Genomic DNA, 18862 nt, shown 5'->3' with positions numbered 1-18862 from the left:
ATTGGTTTTTACTTTCCTGGCAAGATTCCTGAGGACAATGTCCGTATTACAAAACAATGTTTTTCACTCTTTTGTCATAATAGGATATTAGGCTTTAGAGACTGGATAGCTAACCACCTCGACATGAACTCTTGGTGCTGAGGTATGCCAAAAATATTGGATTAAAAATGAGTATCAACTGAAAATGGGGGTTACACTCTACTATATTAGCACAACATTTTCTAGAATATCTTGTTATCAGAAAATACTTTCAAAGGGATGTATCTTGGAAGGAATTAAAAGGAGGAACATGAATGGTCCAGAGGTTGTTAGACAAAGTTTATAAACTGAAGATTAAAGAGCTCAACCTTTTCAGTTGACGAAAGAGAGGTTGAGGGGGGATTTAATCGCTCTGCATGCATATGGAACATATATCCCGGCCTGTGGTAGCTTTCAGCCTTACAACAAAATCATAACCAAAATACAGGATGCACTCAATCTTGAAGTGAAAAAAAAAACATAATTAAATATTGTAACAATTAATCACAGATAAGGCAAGGTTCATAATTTCTGGGTTCTAGATGGCATCTAATTTATTATATTCATTAATTTTGCTATGTATTTTGTGTAACAATCACAGTTACGAAAATTATTTAAAAGCTGTACTTTACTTCTAATTTGCTATAGAGGAAAATACGTGTATGCTAAGTGTGACCTTTAGTTTGTTAAAGCAATTTTGTGGATAGTTTCCATAAATCCACATCAGTTGCATGTAAATGTTGTTGCTGTTAAATACTACATCAGTGTATTTAATCTCACTCCTTTTTGTATTGGGCTTTCACTTATTTTGGTGCATAAATTAAGTTTCTGTGGTGAATAAACACCCTCAAGGTTCTTGAATTGGGTCATGTACATCTGCTCAGGAATTACAGCTTTAACTTGACTTGAAAAGAAGGCTACTGCTTTATATGGATAAACTTATATATATAGGTTGATATATCTGCTCCTGCAGTCCTAGACAAAAGGCAGACCTGCGTATTTTGCAATCAAAAAATATGGTTGTAGGTATTTGCATAAATTTACTTGTAGGATATGTTCTGTCAAATCGTACATTTTCAAAATACAGATCTAGGCCATTTAAAAAAACCTGCTGATTCATTTTTGTATCTTCTGCAGTTTATTTAATGAAAATGAAAGAAACTGACGTAGTTTTGAGCAGCTGTAGCTGTACTTGCTCAAGTACAGATGTGAAAAAAGGCCTTTTGGTGAGGCTACATTCTTTGCAATAAAACAGCAGGTGATCAATAGCTGTTAAAGATACCAGTATCTCAGTACCACACACAGACATTGTGAAAAAGTGTGCTTGTATATCTGGACTTTTTTCACACATTCTTTCTCTTGCAGGAAACCACTATGACATTTAATAGAGTAATAATCTTTTGTTGTAATTTTCAATCAGTCTTGGAGCTCAGTAGTAGAAATACAACCCGCTATTAAATTCTAAATATTTTGGAGTCATTTCAACAACGTATCTTCTAGAAACCTGTTCAGATTTAATGTTTAAATTATCAGTAGGATTTAACTGTCAGGATCATAATGCAGGCCATAAAATTTGGAAGAAGAAGGAGTAAAAGTGCTTCTTGGGACTTAATGCAGAACATTTAGTTAAGGGCAATACATGTGCCTTTTCCACATAAAAGAAACAAAAAATCTTGTTATCCCATTCACACACTAAACCTTTTTGCGGAATAAAGATATTAGCCACAGGGAGGTACAACTCAAAAGACATCTATTCCATCTGTTACTCAGCAGCATTAACTCCTGTCAGTATCAGCTTCCCACAAGAGGAAATTATCTCTACTCAAAGCTGATGTGTTTTCCATCTTGGTGCACAAGTACTGAATAACTGGAGACACCTGTTTGAATGGATCACCTCAGGAATGATTTTTTTTTTAATTGAAGGAGGTCAAGATCGTGGTGAACAAGACTAATAATGGCTACAACTCTACTGTTGAAACATGTTCAAAGTAATTGTCTTGTCAGTTGTAATAAGATAAGAAGCACCTTGTCTGTGAGAACTAAAGAAAAAAGACCAGCTTGTGAGAGTGGGTATGAGCTTGGGTCTATGCGATGGCTTTAGTAAAGCAGTTTTGATTTATTTATGAAGTAGAGAAAAAATTGTCACAACATCCCACTTATCTTTTGGTAAACTTTTTTACTTATGCATATACTCATGTAAACATCTGCACACACAAATTACTATGTAAAGCATCCTGACAGCAGTGTGACTTTGGGATGCAGCAGAGTGGAGAGGACAGAGGCCTAGGAAAGGAGCTGCAGGAAGGCAGAGGGCACTGAGGAAAAAAATGTAACTAAAAGGCTGAAAAACAGAATAAAAAACCAGAAGAGAATTTATGTTGTCTTTTAAGTGACTAACCGTATGTCCATGCCTTTATTAAAGTATAATACAGCAGTATATTTTGAGCCTACCTGGGGGAAGACTATGTTAGACCTGTTCTTTGCAAACAGAGATGGGGTGGTGGGAGATGTTGTGGTTGGAGGCTGCTTGGGGCATAGTGGTCGTGAAATTACAGAGTTCTCAATATTTGGTGAAATCAGGAGGAACATCAATAAGAGTTTTGGACTTCCAGAGGGCAGACTTTGGCCTATTTAGGAGACTTATTCAGAGAGTTCCTTGGGAAGCAGCCCTTAAAAACGAAGCAGTCCTGGAAAGGTGGGTGTGTTTCAAAACAGAGATCTTGAGAGCACAGAAACAGACTATTCCTGTGTGCCGAAAGATGATTCAACAGGCAAATGTTCAGCCTGGATGGGCAACAAGGTTTTGAAGGAACTTAGGAATAAAAAAAAAAAAGATGTATCATCTCTGGAAGGAGGGTCAGGTCTCTCAGGAAGTATTTAAGGGAGTTGCTATGGCATGTGGGAAAAAAATTAGAAAGGCCAAAGCTCAGTGGATGACAACATTTTTAAAGGATAATAAAAAATGTTTTAACAAATATATTAACAGTAAAGGAAGAAAAGGAAGGGTAAGACCAACCTTTGTTCTCTACTGGATGCGGAAGAGAACTTAGTAACTGCAGATGAGAAGACAGAAGTGCTTAATGCCTTCTTTGCCTCAGCCTGTAGTGGGAAGATGGCTTGTCCTCAGGACAACTGTTCCCCTGGGCTGGTAGATGTTGTCAGGGAGGAGAATGGTCCCCCCATAATCCAGGAGGAGGCAGACAGAGAACTGCTGAGCTGCTCATATATTCATTTATGAATGCTTATACGTTCATATATCTATAGGACCAGTTGGGATCCATCCCAGGGTGATGTGGGAGCTGATAGATGAGCTTGCAAAGACAGTCTCCATCATTTGCCAACAGTCCTGGTTCACTGGTGAGGTTCTAGATGACTGTAAGCTGGCCAATGTGATGCCCATTTACAGAAAGGGTAGGAAGGAATCCTGTTAATTATAGGCCAGTTAGCCTGACCTCAGTGCCTGGTAAGGTAATGGAGCAGTTTATACTCAGTGTCATTATGCAGCACTTACAGGATGGCCAGGGATCAGACCCAGCCAGCATTGGTTTAGGAGGGGTAGGTTGTGTTTGACCAACCTGATCTCCTTTTATGACCAGATTACCCACCTGGTGGGTGCAGGAAGGGCTGTGGATGTTGTCTGTTTGGACTTCAGCAAGGCTTTGACACTGTCTTCCACAGCACACTCCTGGAAAAGCTGCAGCCCAGGCTTGGACAGGAGCATTCTGTGCTGGGTTAGGAACTGGCTGGATGGCCGGGCACAGAGAGTGATGGTGAATGGTGCTGCATCCAGCTGGGGCCAATCACCAGTGGTATCCCTCAGGGGTCTGTTCTGGGGCCAGCTCTGTCCAATATTTTTACTGAACATTATGACATGGATGAGGGTATTGAGTATTTCATTAGTAAATTTGCAGATGACACTAAGCTAAGGGAGAGGGTGTTGGTCTGTTGGAAGGGAAGAGAGCTCTGCAGAGAGACCTGGAACAGTTGGATGGATGGGCAGAGTCCAATAAGATGAAGTTTAATAAATCCAAGTGCCGAGTCCTGAATTTTGGCCACAATAATGCCATGCAATGTTACAGGCTGGGGATGGTGTGGCTGGACAAGGTCCAGGCAGAAAGGGACCTGGGGGTACTGGTGACAGCAGCTGAACATGAGCCAGCAGTGTGCCCTGGTTGCTAAGGAGGAGAACAGCCCCTGGCCTGGATCAGGAGTAGTGTGGCCAGCAGGAGCAGGGAGGTCATTCTCCCCCTGTACTGGGCACTGGTGAAGCCACACCTGGAGTTCGGTGTCCAGTTCTGGCTCCTCAGTTTGGGAAGGATATTGAGATGCTTGAGCACGTCCAGAGGAAGCAACGAGGCTGGTGAGGGGCTTGGAACACAAACTCTGTGAGGAATGGCTGAGAGAGCTGGGGTTGTTCAGCCTGGAGAAAAGGAGACTCAGAGGTGACCTTGTCACTCTCTACAACTTCCTGAAGGGTGGGTGTAGTCAGGTGGGGGTTGGTCTCTTTCTCCAGGCAGCAACTGGCAGAACAAGAGGACACTGTCTTAAACTGTGCCAAGGGAAATATGGGTTGGATATTAGGAAAAAGTTTTTTACAGAAAGAGTGATAAAGTACTGGAACTCTCTGCCCAGGGAGGTGGTGGAGTCACCTCCCTGTATGTGTTTTAAAAAATATTGAATGTGGCTCTCAGTGCCATGGTTTAGTTGAGGTGTTAGGGCTGGGTTGGACGATCTTGAAGGTCTCTTCCAACCTAGTGATTCTGTGAATAATTCTCATAAGTATTGTACTGATTTAGAACTTTTTGAAAGAGAATCTGTTTTCTCTATGTGACTAGTTCTTGCTATCCTTAAATTAGTGTGTAGCTTAAAGATAAACCTATAATTTTTAAACATGGCAATGAGAATACTAGTTCATATAGAAGAGTCTAGATTGATGGTGAGAACTGCCATTATCTTTCACCAGTGCTCTGGCAGTGCTGGTATGCAGAGTATAGAAGTCTTGTCATGTAGCAAAGCTCTCCTTTATGCTCATGTGAGACAGTGTCAATTAAGAATAGAATTGGAGAAGTTTAAATTAGCAGTATATTGAAATAGAAATGGTGTAAGCATGCTTAGTGATGACAAGAAGATGTCACATAGCAAGTTGCTAATAATTCTTGGGTGTTTTTCCTCAAAAGAAATAAGAATTTGGTGGTTTTAAGTAAGGTCTAATTTCTGCCCCAACTAAACAATAAATCAGCTGATTATATAAAGCTAGAATCCTTTTTAAATCAATGCATTTGATTTATTATGTGAGCAAGACACTAAAATTAGTTTGTCTAGTGAGCGATGCAAGTAAAAATATGCTGGTTTTGTTCTCAGAGGTAGTCACAGCACTGACATCCAGGATCAGCATGTTATTCATTTAGATAGTTTTTGCAAATATATGTATATTCTGGCCCTCAGTGCTATTAATCAAGTGCCAGTCTCAGCAGTCTGTCATGGTGAGGTTTCTTTATTACGATAAAATTTTAGAAAATGGCACTGAGAAAAGGCCCCTGGAGGTGATGAGGGTCTTGACTCAATATGTTTAACAGTAACCAACATCTGTCCCTAGGTCATTCCTGACAGACATTTGTTGTATCTGTTGTTAAACCTCCAGTAGTAGGGACTACTGCACAGTCTGTTCTAGAGTTTTCTTAACCTTTTCATTAGTATGCTTTACTTCATGCCTCATTTAAGTGGCTTTTCTCTTCTATTTTTTTCCCCCTTCAATTCCTATTTTCTGTCCAGTATACCATGAGCTTAGCGACTGGATTCTCTTCCCTATTTAGCAGTAGACTTTTAGTATATTTATTGTTTCCAGAAATGGGGCCAACCTGTTCCTGTTTTACCACCCTCATCATAAAATATTTCTTCCTTATATCTATTCTGAATCTACCTTTAGTTTAAAATCATTACCCCTTTTCCTATTGTTGCAGCTCCTGCTAAAAAGTCTGTCCCAAATTTGATTATCATTTCCCTGATAAGTCATCACTTGTGTAGACAAGAAATCAGTTCATCTGGTCTGTCATTTTTCAGTTGTTTTTCTCATAACTAATAATTCTTCCTATTCTCCACTGAACTCTTTTCGATTCTTTCATTAAAGATGAGAAGCAGCTCTGAAGAATTATAAATAATCTTGCAGGACTTTAAGATTGAGCAATAAAATAGTAGATGAAAATCAGCATAGATTACTTAAGCAAAGGACACTGAGGAAAAAACAAACCCTAAGTTCACATTCAAAATAATTGACTGTGAGCTTGGCATTCCATTTCATGTTCAAGACTTCAGGATATGAGGAGAAAACATTAGCTCAATTTGCAGCAGTTATCAGTAAAGCAGAAGTTATAATAGTTTAGGCAGGGATAGATGACAAAGTAGAAGTCACACTGTCATGACCCTGCATTTGGATTCTGATGTTCTTATCCCTTCCATAAAGGAGTAAAATGGAAAAGATTCGGGGGAGGTCAGAAAAAAAACTTACCTGTGGTTGGGAAAGGTTTGTAGACAGAACAGACTGAAAGTAAAAATAATGTAGGGCTGCTCAGCTTCATGATGGGGGATAACAGGCTTCTAAAGAACATGTGTCACAGGTAGGGACTGACCATTATCCTCACCAGTGCAGAATTAAAGGCATCAAATGAAATCAGATTTAAACCAAATTAAAAGAGTGGAAAGCTGGAGAGGGACTTTTTACAAGGGTATGTAGTGATAGGCCAAGGGGTAATGGCTTCAAAATGAGAGTGGGCTTAGATTGATTCTTTATTTTAGAACAAATTTTAGACATTAGGTTTATAAAAAAAGTATTTACTGTGAGGGTGGTGAGGTACTGGAACATGTTGCCCAGAGAAGCTGTAAATGCCGCATCCCTGGAAATATTTGGGGACAGGATGAATGGGGTTTGAGCATTCTGGTCAAGGCGTCCTCACCCATGGTGGAAGGTTGAAACTAGATCATCTCCAAAATTTTAGCAACCCAACCCATTCTCTGATTCTCGATGTAGCAAGCTAAGATTCTGCCAAAGATGTGGATCTTTCACAAGGTTAGTGATGTGTATTTATTACTGAGTACAAGACGAGATGGGAAAGAAAAGAATCACTAAAGTTGATTATGTACATACTTGTTGATGAAGAGAGGTAGTATTATATGACTAATGACTGAATTCTGGAGGAGTTTCTGGGGAAAGACATGTTTATCATGGTCTGTAGTTATGTGCCTTTGCAATTGTTGGAAACAATCTTACTGAGATAGATGCAGCTATAGTAAAATAATTTTATATTCTGCCTTAAGTTTTATAGGTACTCTAGTTATTTTTTCTATCTTTATCACGATTTTTTTGCCTTAAAGAAATGTAGGGACAAAGAATAATTTTGTGGCACATGTTGATTTACATACAATCTGAGAGCCTATCTGTGTGTAAACAGCCAGCCTTTTTCATATACTGTTTCAGCTCATGATGGTGGATCAATACCTTATCAATTACCTGAGTACCTGGTTTCAGTCAAATGAAAGGTCTAGTCTTACGCTATGTCTGGAACCAATTATTATACCAATTTTACATCATGTGCATCTGGCATTGCAGCTCTGTTAGAAATATAAATTATCTTCGATACTTCCCATCAATCTAAGATTACACAGTAAGAGTTCTGAGGTTACACATTTTTATTCTCTGTTATTTTGTCCTGAATTTACATAGTACAGGAGAAATACATGGAGAGTCAGTATATTTCTTACTGTCAGAACAAGTAGTTTCCATCTCCTTTAAAATGATAGAAAACATAGTAAGCCTAACAGATATTTCTTTATTATGACTACGTTACATCAATGAAACTGAACTTTAAGAGCTACCTCAATCAATCAAAAAGAAATTTTACTAAGTTCTTTCATATGTGTAAGCTGGTATGTTTGCAGAAGAGGGTGTATTTCACACAATAGTTCATGGTATGTGAATATTTTGCATATTTTATCCATTTCCTCCTTACTGGATGCGTCAGTGAGACAAAAGTACTTTCATTATTCTTTATGAAAGAATCAATTGAAGTAGAGAAATACTGACTTTTCTTTTGTCCCTGCCTTAAGCAGGGATATTACACTAAACAATCTTAGGGGGTTCCTGCCTATTTGTTTGGTTTTTTTTAAATTTTGGGTTTCTCTGATTATAAAGGAAGATCAGGACCTGCATTTTTCTAATCCTTATTTAGTGCCTGAGTTCAGGCCATTTTTTGTTAGTTTTATTTAGTATTTCCATAGATAATAATCTGTAATATTTATTTGTTCTAAAGTTCATAGGAAATAAGTGACATGTCAGAAAAGAACATTATCTATGACTTCTACAAGAATGGTGACAAAAATCAAACAAATTGAAATGAGATGTGTTTGGATTGTTTTACACCTTAAATGCTAGGTTTTTTTATGATTCTCTTTTAAATTAACAAGATCTGTAAGTGTGCATTTATTTGGTGACAAGTGGCAAGATTTTTGTTTCTTTATTGCTTTAACTTGTTCCTCACCTTAGAAGATAGTAGTTTTTTTGGGAGATGAAACATGTGTTAATTTATTATAATCAGTAGGTAAGTTCATCTGCAAAGCTCAGAAAATTTCGTAATTTATTGTGGGATAAATTAAGTAAAATTGTTGTTCCTCTTCCACAGGGTGCGAGAGTACAAAACACAGCCAAGAATTTAGGAGTGAGGGATAGAACACCACAGTCTGTGCCAAGGTAACTGATTTTCAGTGTCCTAGACCATGGTTTTGTTGACTTTGTGTTAAATTCAGTCTTAGCTGCTCAAAATCTAACAGTAAATATTGACTATATTATGCTCTGCTGGTAAGATTTAGCTCTTAATGTACATAAAATCAGTTTCACTCTTAGCCATACAATTTTACTTTAAGTGATTAGTTGCAGAAGTACAGGCTATGCAGCAGTTCAGAGCATGCCCATTTTTGAAAAATGAAACCTAGTTCATGTTAATTATGAAAACATTGGAGTAAGTCCTTCATCACTTCTAATATTTAGTGGATATGGATAAATACTCTTAACTAGATCCATAACCCCATTTAAATGAAATACTGTACTGCAGTATCTCAGCAAAATCATGTTCTAGTTGCATATGGGGATCATGCAGTCTTTCTTTGTCTCTTTCTGAAACAAACATTATGATAAAAAATGGGCTGTTCTATATTTATCCAGCTTTTTAATGTTGTGATGGATTGCAGGTACCTGAAAAGTTTCTTTAAAAGAACAACACTTATAAATAAAAATAATCAGACAACCATATTCTTAATTTGATTTTAAAATGGTTTTAGTAATCCAGAACTAACTTAAAATGGGTTTTACCAATTTAAACTAAACATTCTTATTGACTAATGAGAATACATTGAATTAGCTAGACAGATATGTGAAACACATAACAGATCCACTGTGGTTAAATTTCAGTAAGGAAATGGGGAATTAGTAAAACCTGATAGAGATGACCGTGTGAATGCAATTAGCTTAGAGGCAGTCCAGAACCAAAGATCCCTAATCAGCTGTCTTGCCTTGTGGGAATCCATGGCAATAAAGTAGCACTTTGTTACATTAAAAACAATTAAAGCATTACTGGGAGAAGACTCTTTATATTTTGAACAGTATGATTTAAGCCTTAAATGAACTCCTTCATGACATAATTCTGGAGACAGTCAAAAAATTCTTGCAACCCAAACTTTTCCCATCCCAACATGACAGAATGTTTTATCTAGATTCAGAGCTTTTGTGATGAAGGAACAATCTAAGTTCTCAAAAACTGAAACTTAGCAATAAGATTTTTTAGCATTGCATCTGTGGAAAAAAGACTGCCTCTTTCCAGCTGAAATTTGCACAATGTAGCACTGAAATGCTGAAGAAGAATTATGAGAACATAGAATAGACAGTTGCACCCAGCACACTTCTCTGTGAGCAGCAATAGCAATGTCACAGGAATATCCCGGACCTCCGTGGTCAGGGCATTAGATACACAAGTCAGAATTGTCATCAGCAGGATGCTTTTGATGTATAGCTAAACAATGCTTCTCAGTTCTCTGCTTTGAAAACAATATTATATTTGGTTTAATTTAACATCACTTTACAGGGTTCTCTTGTTGTCTGCAGCTACCACTGTTTCTGTTTTGTACCATCTCAACCATATAGTTGTTCCATATATATTGACCCAGAATAGGCTATTTCTGCTCTACAGCGTCTCCAGCAACTTTAGATCCTTATGGATTTATGCAGCCTTATTGCTAGTTTGCTTTGTATTCCTTTATATCACTTGGTCTGAAAACCATCTTGGTGATTACAGCAATAACCTGAAGAATACCTGTGTATTGTACCTTAGTACTTGGGGCTGAGATTTTCTGCACTTTTCTCCATAGAAATTATATATTGCTAAAACATCAAGTATTAACCCCACTGCAATTGCAATTACAGGTTCTCACTGTAATTTTATCTGTCTTCTGCCAGCTTTGAATATTACTGCTTTATTATGCCAGCAGAATCAGATAATTTAACCTGTTTATTCTTCTCTGCTTCCTTGTCTGTATAAAGATCAACCTCTCATCAGTATAAAAATACGAGATAAATGCATAATGCCTTATACATATCTCCTAATAGATGTTTTGGTATCTGAACAATGTGACCTTAAATTATTGTGTTTCTGAATCTGCCATATGACTATGCGGAAGAGCCCAGTGATCTTCAACACACATTATGGTGGAGATTTCTCTTTGTTATTCCTTCAGTGATACATTCTCCCAGAGGAATATGTGTAATCTCCAAATGAGATCATGTCTATGGCTGGTTCTAATTGCTGTGGTTTCAGAGGAGATCCTGTATGCTGGATAGGGGTACAGAACAAGGGGTGTGAGGTTAGAATGATTGCCTTTTATTTTCAGTATTTCTATTGTTACGGTAAAGTTTCAAACACCTGTTAATAACCAAGTCCTTGCAAAAGGGGTTAATAGAAGTCCAAAAACCTTTATAAGAGCAGTGGCTACTTCAGTCTGTACTGAGGTAGTCATTTGAACCAAATCTTACTGCTGTTGACTTCATCCATGAAGAAACAGAGGGAGAGAGAGTTTAAAATCTCATGCTAGTGTCACATGTCTGACACCTGACTTGGGTGCTTCAAACAGCATCAGGCCTTCAGGTAAATATTTTTAGAGTAAGGTTTGACTGGGCCAAGGCAAAACAGAATTGGAGGCAATTACATTCACCATGCAGCTTTTCCAATTGAGAAATCCAGGGCAACAACTGATAATAGGATTAATGAAGGCATCTTCAGTGCAGAAATATGAAAATTTTCTGTAATGAAATGTGTCTATAAGACTGCTTATAGATATGTGTTTTAATTATTCGACTTTCAATGTAAACGACAATACTTACAAGGAAGATTTTATTAGTTTTAAATTGACAGTATTAAACTGAATTCAGTACCTTTTGTTTTGCAGTGCAGAAAGGTGTAGATTTAGTTTGTGTTCCTTAAATTTACTCATCGTAATAATGACCTAGTTCTCAGAATAATGATTGCTTTATTTGTTTGTCATTGTCAGATTATACAAGCTGTGCCAGCCACCACCACCTGTTGGAGAAGAATGAGATCTGCTCCAGAAAACAACCCAATAATGGCCTTTAGGATACTGGGACTATATGACAAAAATCCAACTGCACTACAGCAGTATGTCTCTGCAGCTTTGATAAATAAAAAAAAAATAATATTTTACTCAGGACAAAGAAAGAAATACCCTAAATATTACCCACTGGCATTGAAAAATGTCTTCCCAGAAGCATTTCTAAAATCTGTGCACTCCAGCCTTACACTCACAGCATAGTACTCTTCCTTGGGAATTTTACACTGGAATCAGATTAATTTGATGTGTCTTGTTCAGCCACAGGATAGGTATAGCCAGCAGCTTGAAAAAAAAGTCTTGTTCAGAGGGAATGTCTTCATTTATACACTATGCAGAATGTGTTCTTGTGGAAGCCTGGATAAACTAGGCTTGATAATGAGCATGCACTTCATATGGGGCCCTTTGCACTTGATAAAGCTTTTTTTCCTGTCACCATCATAATTTCTTGGAATGTTGACTGTTTCAAGAATATAAGGTGAGGTTTAAAGATGGAATGCTCATTTCAGGATTGTATTTAATGGCTGCAGGCAGCTGCTATGGATGTGTGCTTGTAATCAGTAAACTCAGTGCTTGTCATGCTGCTTTGGAAGGAGGACCTACATGGCATTAGGAGCGCCAAATGGCATTTAAGGTAAAGTTCTGCCCTTTTGCAGCTGCCAGTATAATGAAGGAGAAGGATGAGTCTGATCTTTATCCATTGTTAGGCTGAGTTTCAGACTCAAATGTTTTATATTATTACATCTCTGCACTTCAGAGTTTTCCAGAGCTGTGTATATTCTTCTGTAGCACTACACTAACAAATCTACATAAGGCAGAGATGAGTCAGTATTGTTAAACTGGAAATGACTGGTTGAAGTTCAAGCATCGTTTAGTGTTTTGATATTTTATGCTACCATTTTCCACATTTTGTCAGAATTGTTTTGTATAGCATCTCAATTCTTTGGAGCGGTAATCGTTACAGATTTATTTTGAAATTGTACTAACTATTTAGAGAGCCCAGGGAGAATTTATCTTCATTTGGCTGTTTGTTTGGCTAAAGAATTTTCAGAGAAAATGCCCCCAAACAAGGATTTATATATGAACACATTAAAACAAAAACTGTATTCTGAAATAGTTCTACTTGTAGCAGTAGCTCTGTGTTCCATTAGAGCAAAACACATACTGTCTGAATAAAATTTATTTTTTGTACAACACCAGCCTGTAGTTATGCTGTAGCAATCAAATCTCACAACAATTTTTGCATATGATCTAAATATTTATGAATCTATCAATCTACAGTGAAATATGTAAGAATTCAAAAGGATCTGTACTCTTGAAGAGAATGTTTTTTTTATAGAGGATATTTAGGGAACTTGTTATTTTTCTCCAAAGGAGGAATTAGAGCTTTCACCTTCTTCAGTATTCTAAATGTTTTTACACAGACCTAAATTTTCTAAGAAAATAAGTATTTTTATATATCCACAGATATAATTCATTTCAACATGTATATATTTATGTAGTCATATCAATTACTGGTCCTACCATAAGTAGAGAATGTTTGCATTAAACAATGACAAAGACATGCAGTAATGAACATCCAGTAACAACTTCACCTTTGTGCTTTAAAGTTTACTCTCTTTCATAGTTACTGGAAGCTATTGAACTATGATCCTTTTGATTAAAAAACTTAATACACAAAAGCAAAATAAAAATTAAAAAAAAAAAGATAATTTTTAAAGGTTTTTGTCTAGCATGACATAATGCTTACACATAAGAAAGAGTTATGTTTTCTATAATTGCTGTTCTCATCAGGACCTCATACTTTCAGATGTGTTTCATTCAGAGCAACAGTATTGGCTATGGTAATTCGTGCTCCAGGCACAAGCACCAGTAATTTCAGTTTCTGCTTGTCCAGACATCAGAAGTACAGAGAAGCCATAAGCACCTCAAGCCAAGGGTGTGCTGGTGTCAGCCCTGCTCTGAGCTCACATCTTCCTGTGAGGTTTCCCCTCATGAGGTTTGATTTACTATGAGGGAAGTCAGCTGTCAGCTGCATGGTGCTGCTGAGCCTGTAGACAATAAAATAACCTAGAGGACAAAATCTGTTGCATGTACATGCATTATTGTAACTAGTCATTGTGGATTTTTTTATATAGCATTGAAAATGATAGGAGTGCAAATACTCCAAAATAGTCTTCCTGTATAATATCATAATTCCCTGTTTCATTTTGTTGTTGAAATCATGGGATAATAGACATCTGTAAAGGACAAGTAATTATGAGCCAGTCACTGGTCAAAATTCTTTAGCTGTTATTTCATGAGTGTGCATCAGAAATCATGACCTCTTATTTTGGTATTTAACTTTTGGTCCTTTATTCTTTTTTACCCCCTCTAGGGACAGTTTTCAAAAAGTTATTCAGCATTATGAGATTTATTGGTGGCCCATATTGCAAAGTAAAGCATCTATTTAGCCTGGTATCAAAGGAGCTGAGAAATTTAAGCCCTTGTTTTCTGGGATTACAGATAACACATAAAAATATGACTCCACAGTAACACATAGAATCACAGAATCAATTAGGTTTGAAAAGATCTCTGGGATTATTGACTCCAACTTATAGATCGAGTCCAACCTATTTTCTGAGGAAATGGGGCACAAATGGCCCACTTACTGACTATTAAAAAGTGGGGATCTGATTTCTCAAAATGTTCTTCAATGGCCTGTACGAAGCGTGTAGTATTCAGACTACTTTTCTTGTCCCTCAGCTTTCAGAGCACACTGCACATTCTAACACCATTCTATTGACTTCTAATAACATTAAATGGACTTTAGTAAGTCCATTCTTAAAATATAAATATACATATGTTCGTCATTAAAGCTGTTTATCTTGTTTGGTATATGTATAGGACGTATTTCCTCCTTATACAAGGTGCACTTACAGAGTAAAAAAGAAATATCCATTCTCATCACAGTATGTTTATTCTCTTATAAATATTTAAACTCACAGGTGGCAAGAAGAGATGACCAAGAGCGATGATTTACCAGAATTGTATCACCTATAGCTTCTTAAATCTTTGTTTTGACAGAAACAGGTTACTTAGCCTTTTTTCTACAACAAAGTGTCGTACTGGTTTAGGGAAAAAAATCTGTATGTCATTTTTACTTTTTCACCCAAGGCAAGTGTAATTCTTCTGGGAATAAATTCAAGGACCTAGAGGCATACATTACCAAATACTACCATGATTCAGTGCTAGCCTGCGAAGGGAGGGTTACAGGCCAATGAACAGCTGAGTTGCCATGAGTTGCTATAGCATCCATGCTTGGAGAAAACATAGATTTTTAAGTAGACATGAGGATATTTGGGCTATCTTTGCAACCATCATCTATGACTAATAGGATGTTAAATTGTCTTTAGTCTATGACATGGCCATTGATTCAGTCTAGTTCCCCAAAGTAATTATTTTTTAATATCTATTTTCCTTGTAGATTGTTAATGTAAATAAATATAAAAATGTATATAGTCCAGTTTTTCACTGTCAAACTTTGTGTTTAGAGATCCTTTTTAAAGTGGATATTCCTGCTCTCAGCTGAAGCAACCAACCAATTTCATTTCCACTTAGGCATTTTGAATCTTTAGTGGCTTTTTGGGTAGATTTCACTGGGTTTTAGCAAATGCATCAGGGTTTTGGATCAGTTTGTATTCGTTTATTTTAATGCAGTCGGTAGTGGTCAGAACTGTTCTTCTACTGGTTTAGAGCCAAAACAATTAAACTTCAGTCAACAAGGATTTATAGTAGTCATACTTAATTTCATTTGTTAGAATCCTTTAATGGAAAAAAAATGAACCACTTTTATTGATCTGATTTTAGCCAGAGAAATTCACAAACGAATGTGCAAATGTGTTTTATTAATTCATTGTCAAATGTAGTGTATATATATATATATATATATATATATACATGTAAGTATGTATTTAAGACACTTGCCTGAATGTGAGTATACACATCATGGTTAAGCATAATGCTCAAAAAAGGAAAGCGTCTTTCATTTATTTTCATTTAAATGAGAAAATCAGTAACTGTAGTATGTATCTACATACTGTTCCATACTCTTTACTTTACAGCTCCTTCATGGATACATCTGCCAGCATTTTAAGAATATTTTTTGCTTTTTTTTTACAGTATGAAAAGAGCTAATGCATTGCCTTATGTATTTTATCTCTGTACTTGGTAAATGCAGGTAGTGCTTTTCTAATTGTAGTCCAACAGTACTCTGGCATTGGTAAATTAGATGTGCAGTACATACCTGACTCAGGATACCCGGATTTTTCATCATTAGGTTTTGAGGTATAGAAAGATGCTGAACTCGTATTTTTGTATGCTGACAGTTGCATAGGGTTTTTTTATATACTGTATATATCAACCAAGTTTTCCTAAAGAAAGTTTATAATTATGAATGTTTCCCTTTTCCTGCTAGATGATGTGGGTTTTCTTGTTATGTATGTATAAATGAATATACAGCACTCACAGTCATGCAGATATTAACACCGGTGAGAAATTTCAGATTTTCCAGAGGCTAAACAAGCTTTTTTTTTTTTTCTTACATTCTTCTCTAAAAATATATATCTCCATACTAGAGGTCTACTTTAGCAATAACTTCTACTTCAGTTTGAAAGTCCAATAGAGTGTTCAAAGTAGCTGGGACATTTCTGAAAGTACTTAGATTTGGACTTTCATGGGAGTATCCACAACACCTTCTGTGTGTGTTTGTGTGTCCTATCTGCAGTACTATACGCCAGATTTAAAAAACTAAGTAGCCTTATTAGCTTCTTTACACCCTGTATATAGTGTATGTATTTGGTTATATTTGTGTTATACTTTAAAAATGAAATTAATTTCTGCATTGAGTATTGCACACATTTTTAAAATTAAGAATATATTTTGTAACATCTCATTAAGCACAAGAGGCCATTACTGCTTTGAAATATTGTGTGTAAGTACAGCCATACACAGAATGTCTCAGTCAGCTTTTATCTGAAAACAATCAAACTAGCAATTCTGTGGGTAGTTGAGTTTGTTGGAAGTAACTTTTGGAATTAAAGATCCTTGGAACATGGATTTAAATTACTTTTTCCTTTGCTTTGTAAAGTGCCTCTGTAGCATACTTTGAATCAGTTACTATATTGACAATGGGTAAAACTAATAGTGTGTACTTTTAGATCTATGTTTATTTTTTTAGTTACATAGTAAAGACTGGAATGGTAACAATGTATTACAAAATGTCAGAGAGCAATAAAACCATTCATAATATGGCCACTGCAAACCTCTTCATTTGTAAGCAAGAAGTAAGCTGGGAGGGAGTGGGTTGAGCGTCTTTAGCCCTTTCAGTCTGCCTGCCTAGGAATTCTGCTGCAGGAGAACAGAAATTAAGCTTCTAGGAATAAATGTTTTTAATAAGAATCTCTTTTGCAAACCCAGGCCCAACCTAGGCTCATTGCTGGTAATTGAAATACATCTTTATAACCATTGGAAAACTGTACCCTGCATGAGCAGTAGCCCCTGGATTTGGGCAGCTGCACTTTGTGAAGGCCGGAAGAGACAGGCAGGAAAATTGCTTTCTGGCCCATGGTGCCATCACTGTTCCACAAAGCTCTAAAATATCCACCTTTTTTGCACTTATTTTTCTGAGGACTTTCTGCTTACTGCTCTGTGACAAGCACAGTGTGTGTGGAGTGTTGTACTCCTTGTACTAAAAAAAACACCAATAAATGACTGTTCATTTAGAAGGATCTTTTGGGATGCCAGGGGGTTGAGGAGTTGCAATTGCACTTGCAACTTCTTTTGTAGGACTGAAAGCTGATGAACTACTAGACCTTGCAGAGCAGGTGTCTCTATATGAAGCGATTTCTGATCTCTACATGGTTGTTGTGATCAACAGATGTTCAGGACTGAAAGGAACAGTGGAGACAGGACCAAAAGCAACTACAGTTACTATGTAAAATCCCTTTTGCTTTCCATCTTAAGCAAGCAAGGAGGAGGAGGAGGAGGATGTAAGTATTTCTGATAACTAGACATGGAAGATAGATTTTTTTTTTTCTTCTGTCTATGTATTTCTCTCTGTAATTTTGTGATTTTTGAAAGCAGAAGTGACCACAGGATTTCAAATATAGTCTGCTTTTCTACCATTACAAGTGAGCTTGCTTTTTTCTGTGCTCCTCATTTCTGTGGTCTTGCTTCCATGAATACCTCAGAAATAGAGTCCAAAGAATTATTTTCTTGATCAGTGTACACAATGGGAATAATAGTGCTTTGAAACAACTGCTGAGAAAGATAATCAGTTACACCATGGTAGCACTTGGGTGTCCAGTAATTTTGCATGTTTCATGAAAAAGTATTGCTATCATCATGATTTGAAAGTCGAAAAGTCTTCAAAGGCACCTGATACACTTACATGTCAAATGAGCATGGTGTGATTCCATGATTCAAAAATGATAATATATCTTTGCCTCCCATCAAAATATGTGTCTGCTAAGCTTTGACAGTAAAGACACTTCCTTCTAAATGCTACTCATAAACTTACTTTTAGTATACATTTGATTGCTTTGGAGGTTTTTTAATAGCTCATTATGTCATGCAGAAACAGGATAGATGAAGCTCATACTTGGTTTATGCTAATGAAGTGTAATTGCTAACAGTTACTTCATTCTTTCTTGTAAAATCCTAATTCTCTGCAACTACTTTCCCAGATAGTACCTGATTCCTTCCCCCACTTCCTTATTTCCATATTCATTTTGCTCTGTGGAGCTGCCAGGGTTCTGAGGACCCTAAAATGCCCTAATTGATCAAAACAGCCTCATCCCTGCACTCACTAGCCATGTATTCTGGGCAGCACTTCAGATCAGGCCTGTGCAGCTCCTCCCAGCCCTACCCCACCTATCCTGGGTGAACCTTGAAACCAGGGATATGGGTAGTTTTGTCCCTTGTCCCATCTTCTTCTGTGTGTGACAGGACTTTCTGGATGGACCCTGAACCTGCTGCAATATTTTGCCCTGTGTGATCATCCTTGGACTGTCAGTGGAGCCCTTTGTTTCCAGGGGAAGGCCACTGCACTCTGTTCACCCACAAGTCCTAGTTTGTCTCCACTTCAGGGAGTGGACCTGCTCTTGCTGCTTTCCAGGAGTAATATCCAGTGCTGGTGCAGGTT

The 18862-nt window shown here is 37.1% G+C and overlaps 2 protein-coding genes across 5 annotated transcripts in view; both read left to right on the top strand.

The window, feature by feature from the left end:
- Positions 1 to 16972, top strand: part of PREX2 (phosphatidylinositol-3,4,5-trisphosphate dependent Rac exchange factor 2) — a 169624-nt gene extending 152652 nt beyond the window's left edge. For all 4 annotated transcript variants that reach the window (XM_014255924.2, XM_014255930.2, XM_005517107.3 and 1 more), the window contains 2 exons: positions 8691 to 8758; positions 11605 to 16972. In XM_014255924.2, the coding sequence (XP_014111399.1) occupies positions 8691 to 8758; positions 11605 to 11650 (114 nt within the window). In that variant the 3' untranslated portion in view covers positions 11651 to 16972. The remainder of the gene's footprint in view (positions 1 to 8690; positions 8759 to 11604) is intronic.
- A 606-nt stretch (positions 16973 to 17578) lies between these two features.
- C1H8orf34 (chromosome 1 C8orf34 homolog) overlaps positions 17579 to 18862 on the top strand; it is a 159244-nt gene continuing 157960 nt past the window's right edge. The window contains exon 1 of the mRNA XM_088058172.1: positions 17579 to 17708. The gene's annotated coding sequence lies outside the window, so the exon portion shown is untranslated. The remainder of the gene's footprint in view (positions 17709 to 18862) is intronic.

Source organism: Pseudopodoces humilis, chromosome 1 (genome assembly GCF_049639895.1).
Source record: "Pseudopodoces humilis isolate 2021_Gansu_Grassland_sample_001 chromosome 1, ASM4963989v1, whole genome shotgun sequence".
In the NCBI taxonomy this organism is placed as follows: domain Eukaryota; kingdom Metazoa; phylum Chordata; class Aves; order Passeriformes; family Paridae; genus Pseudopodoces; species Pseudopodoces humilis.
This window is presented reverse-complemented; position numbering and strand designations above follow the sequence as displayed.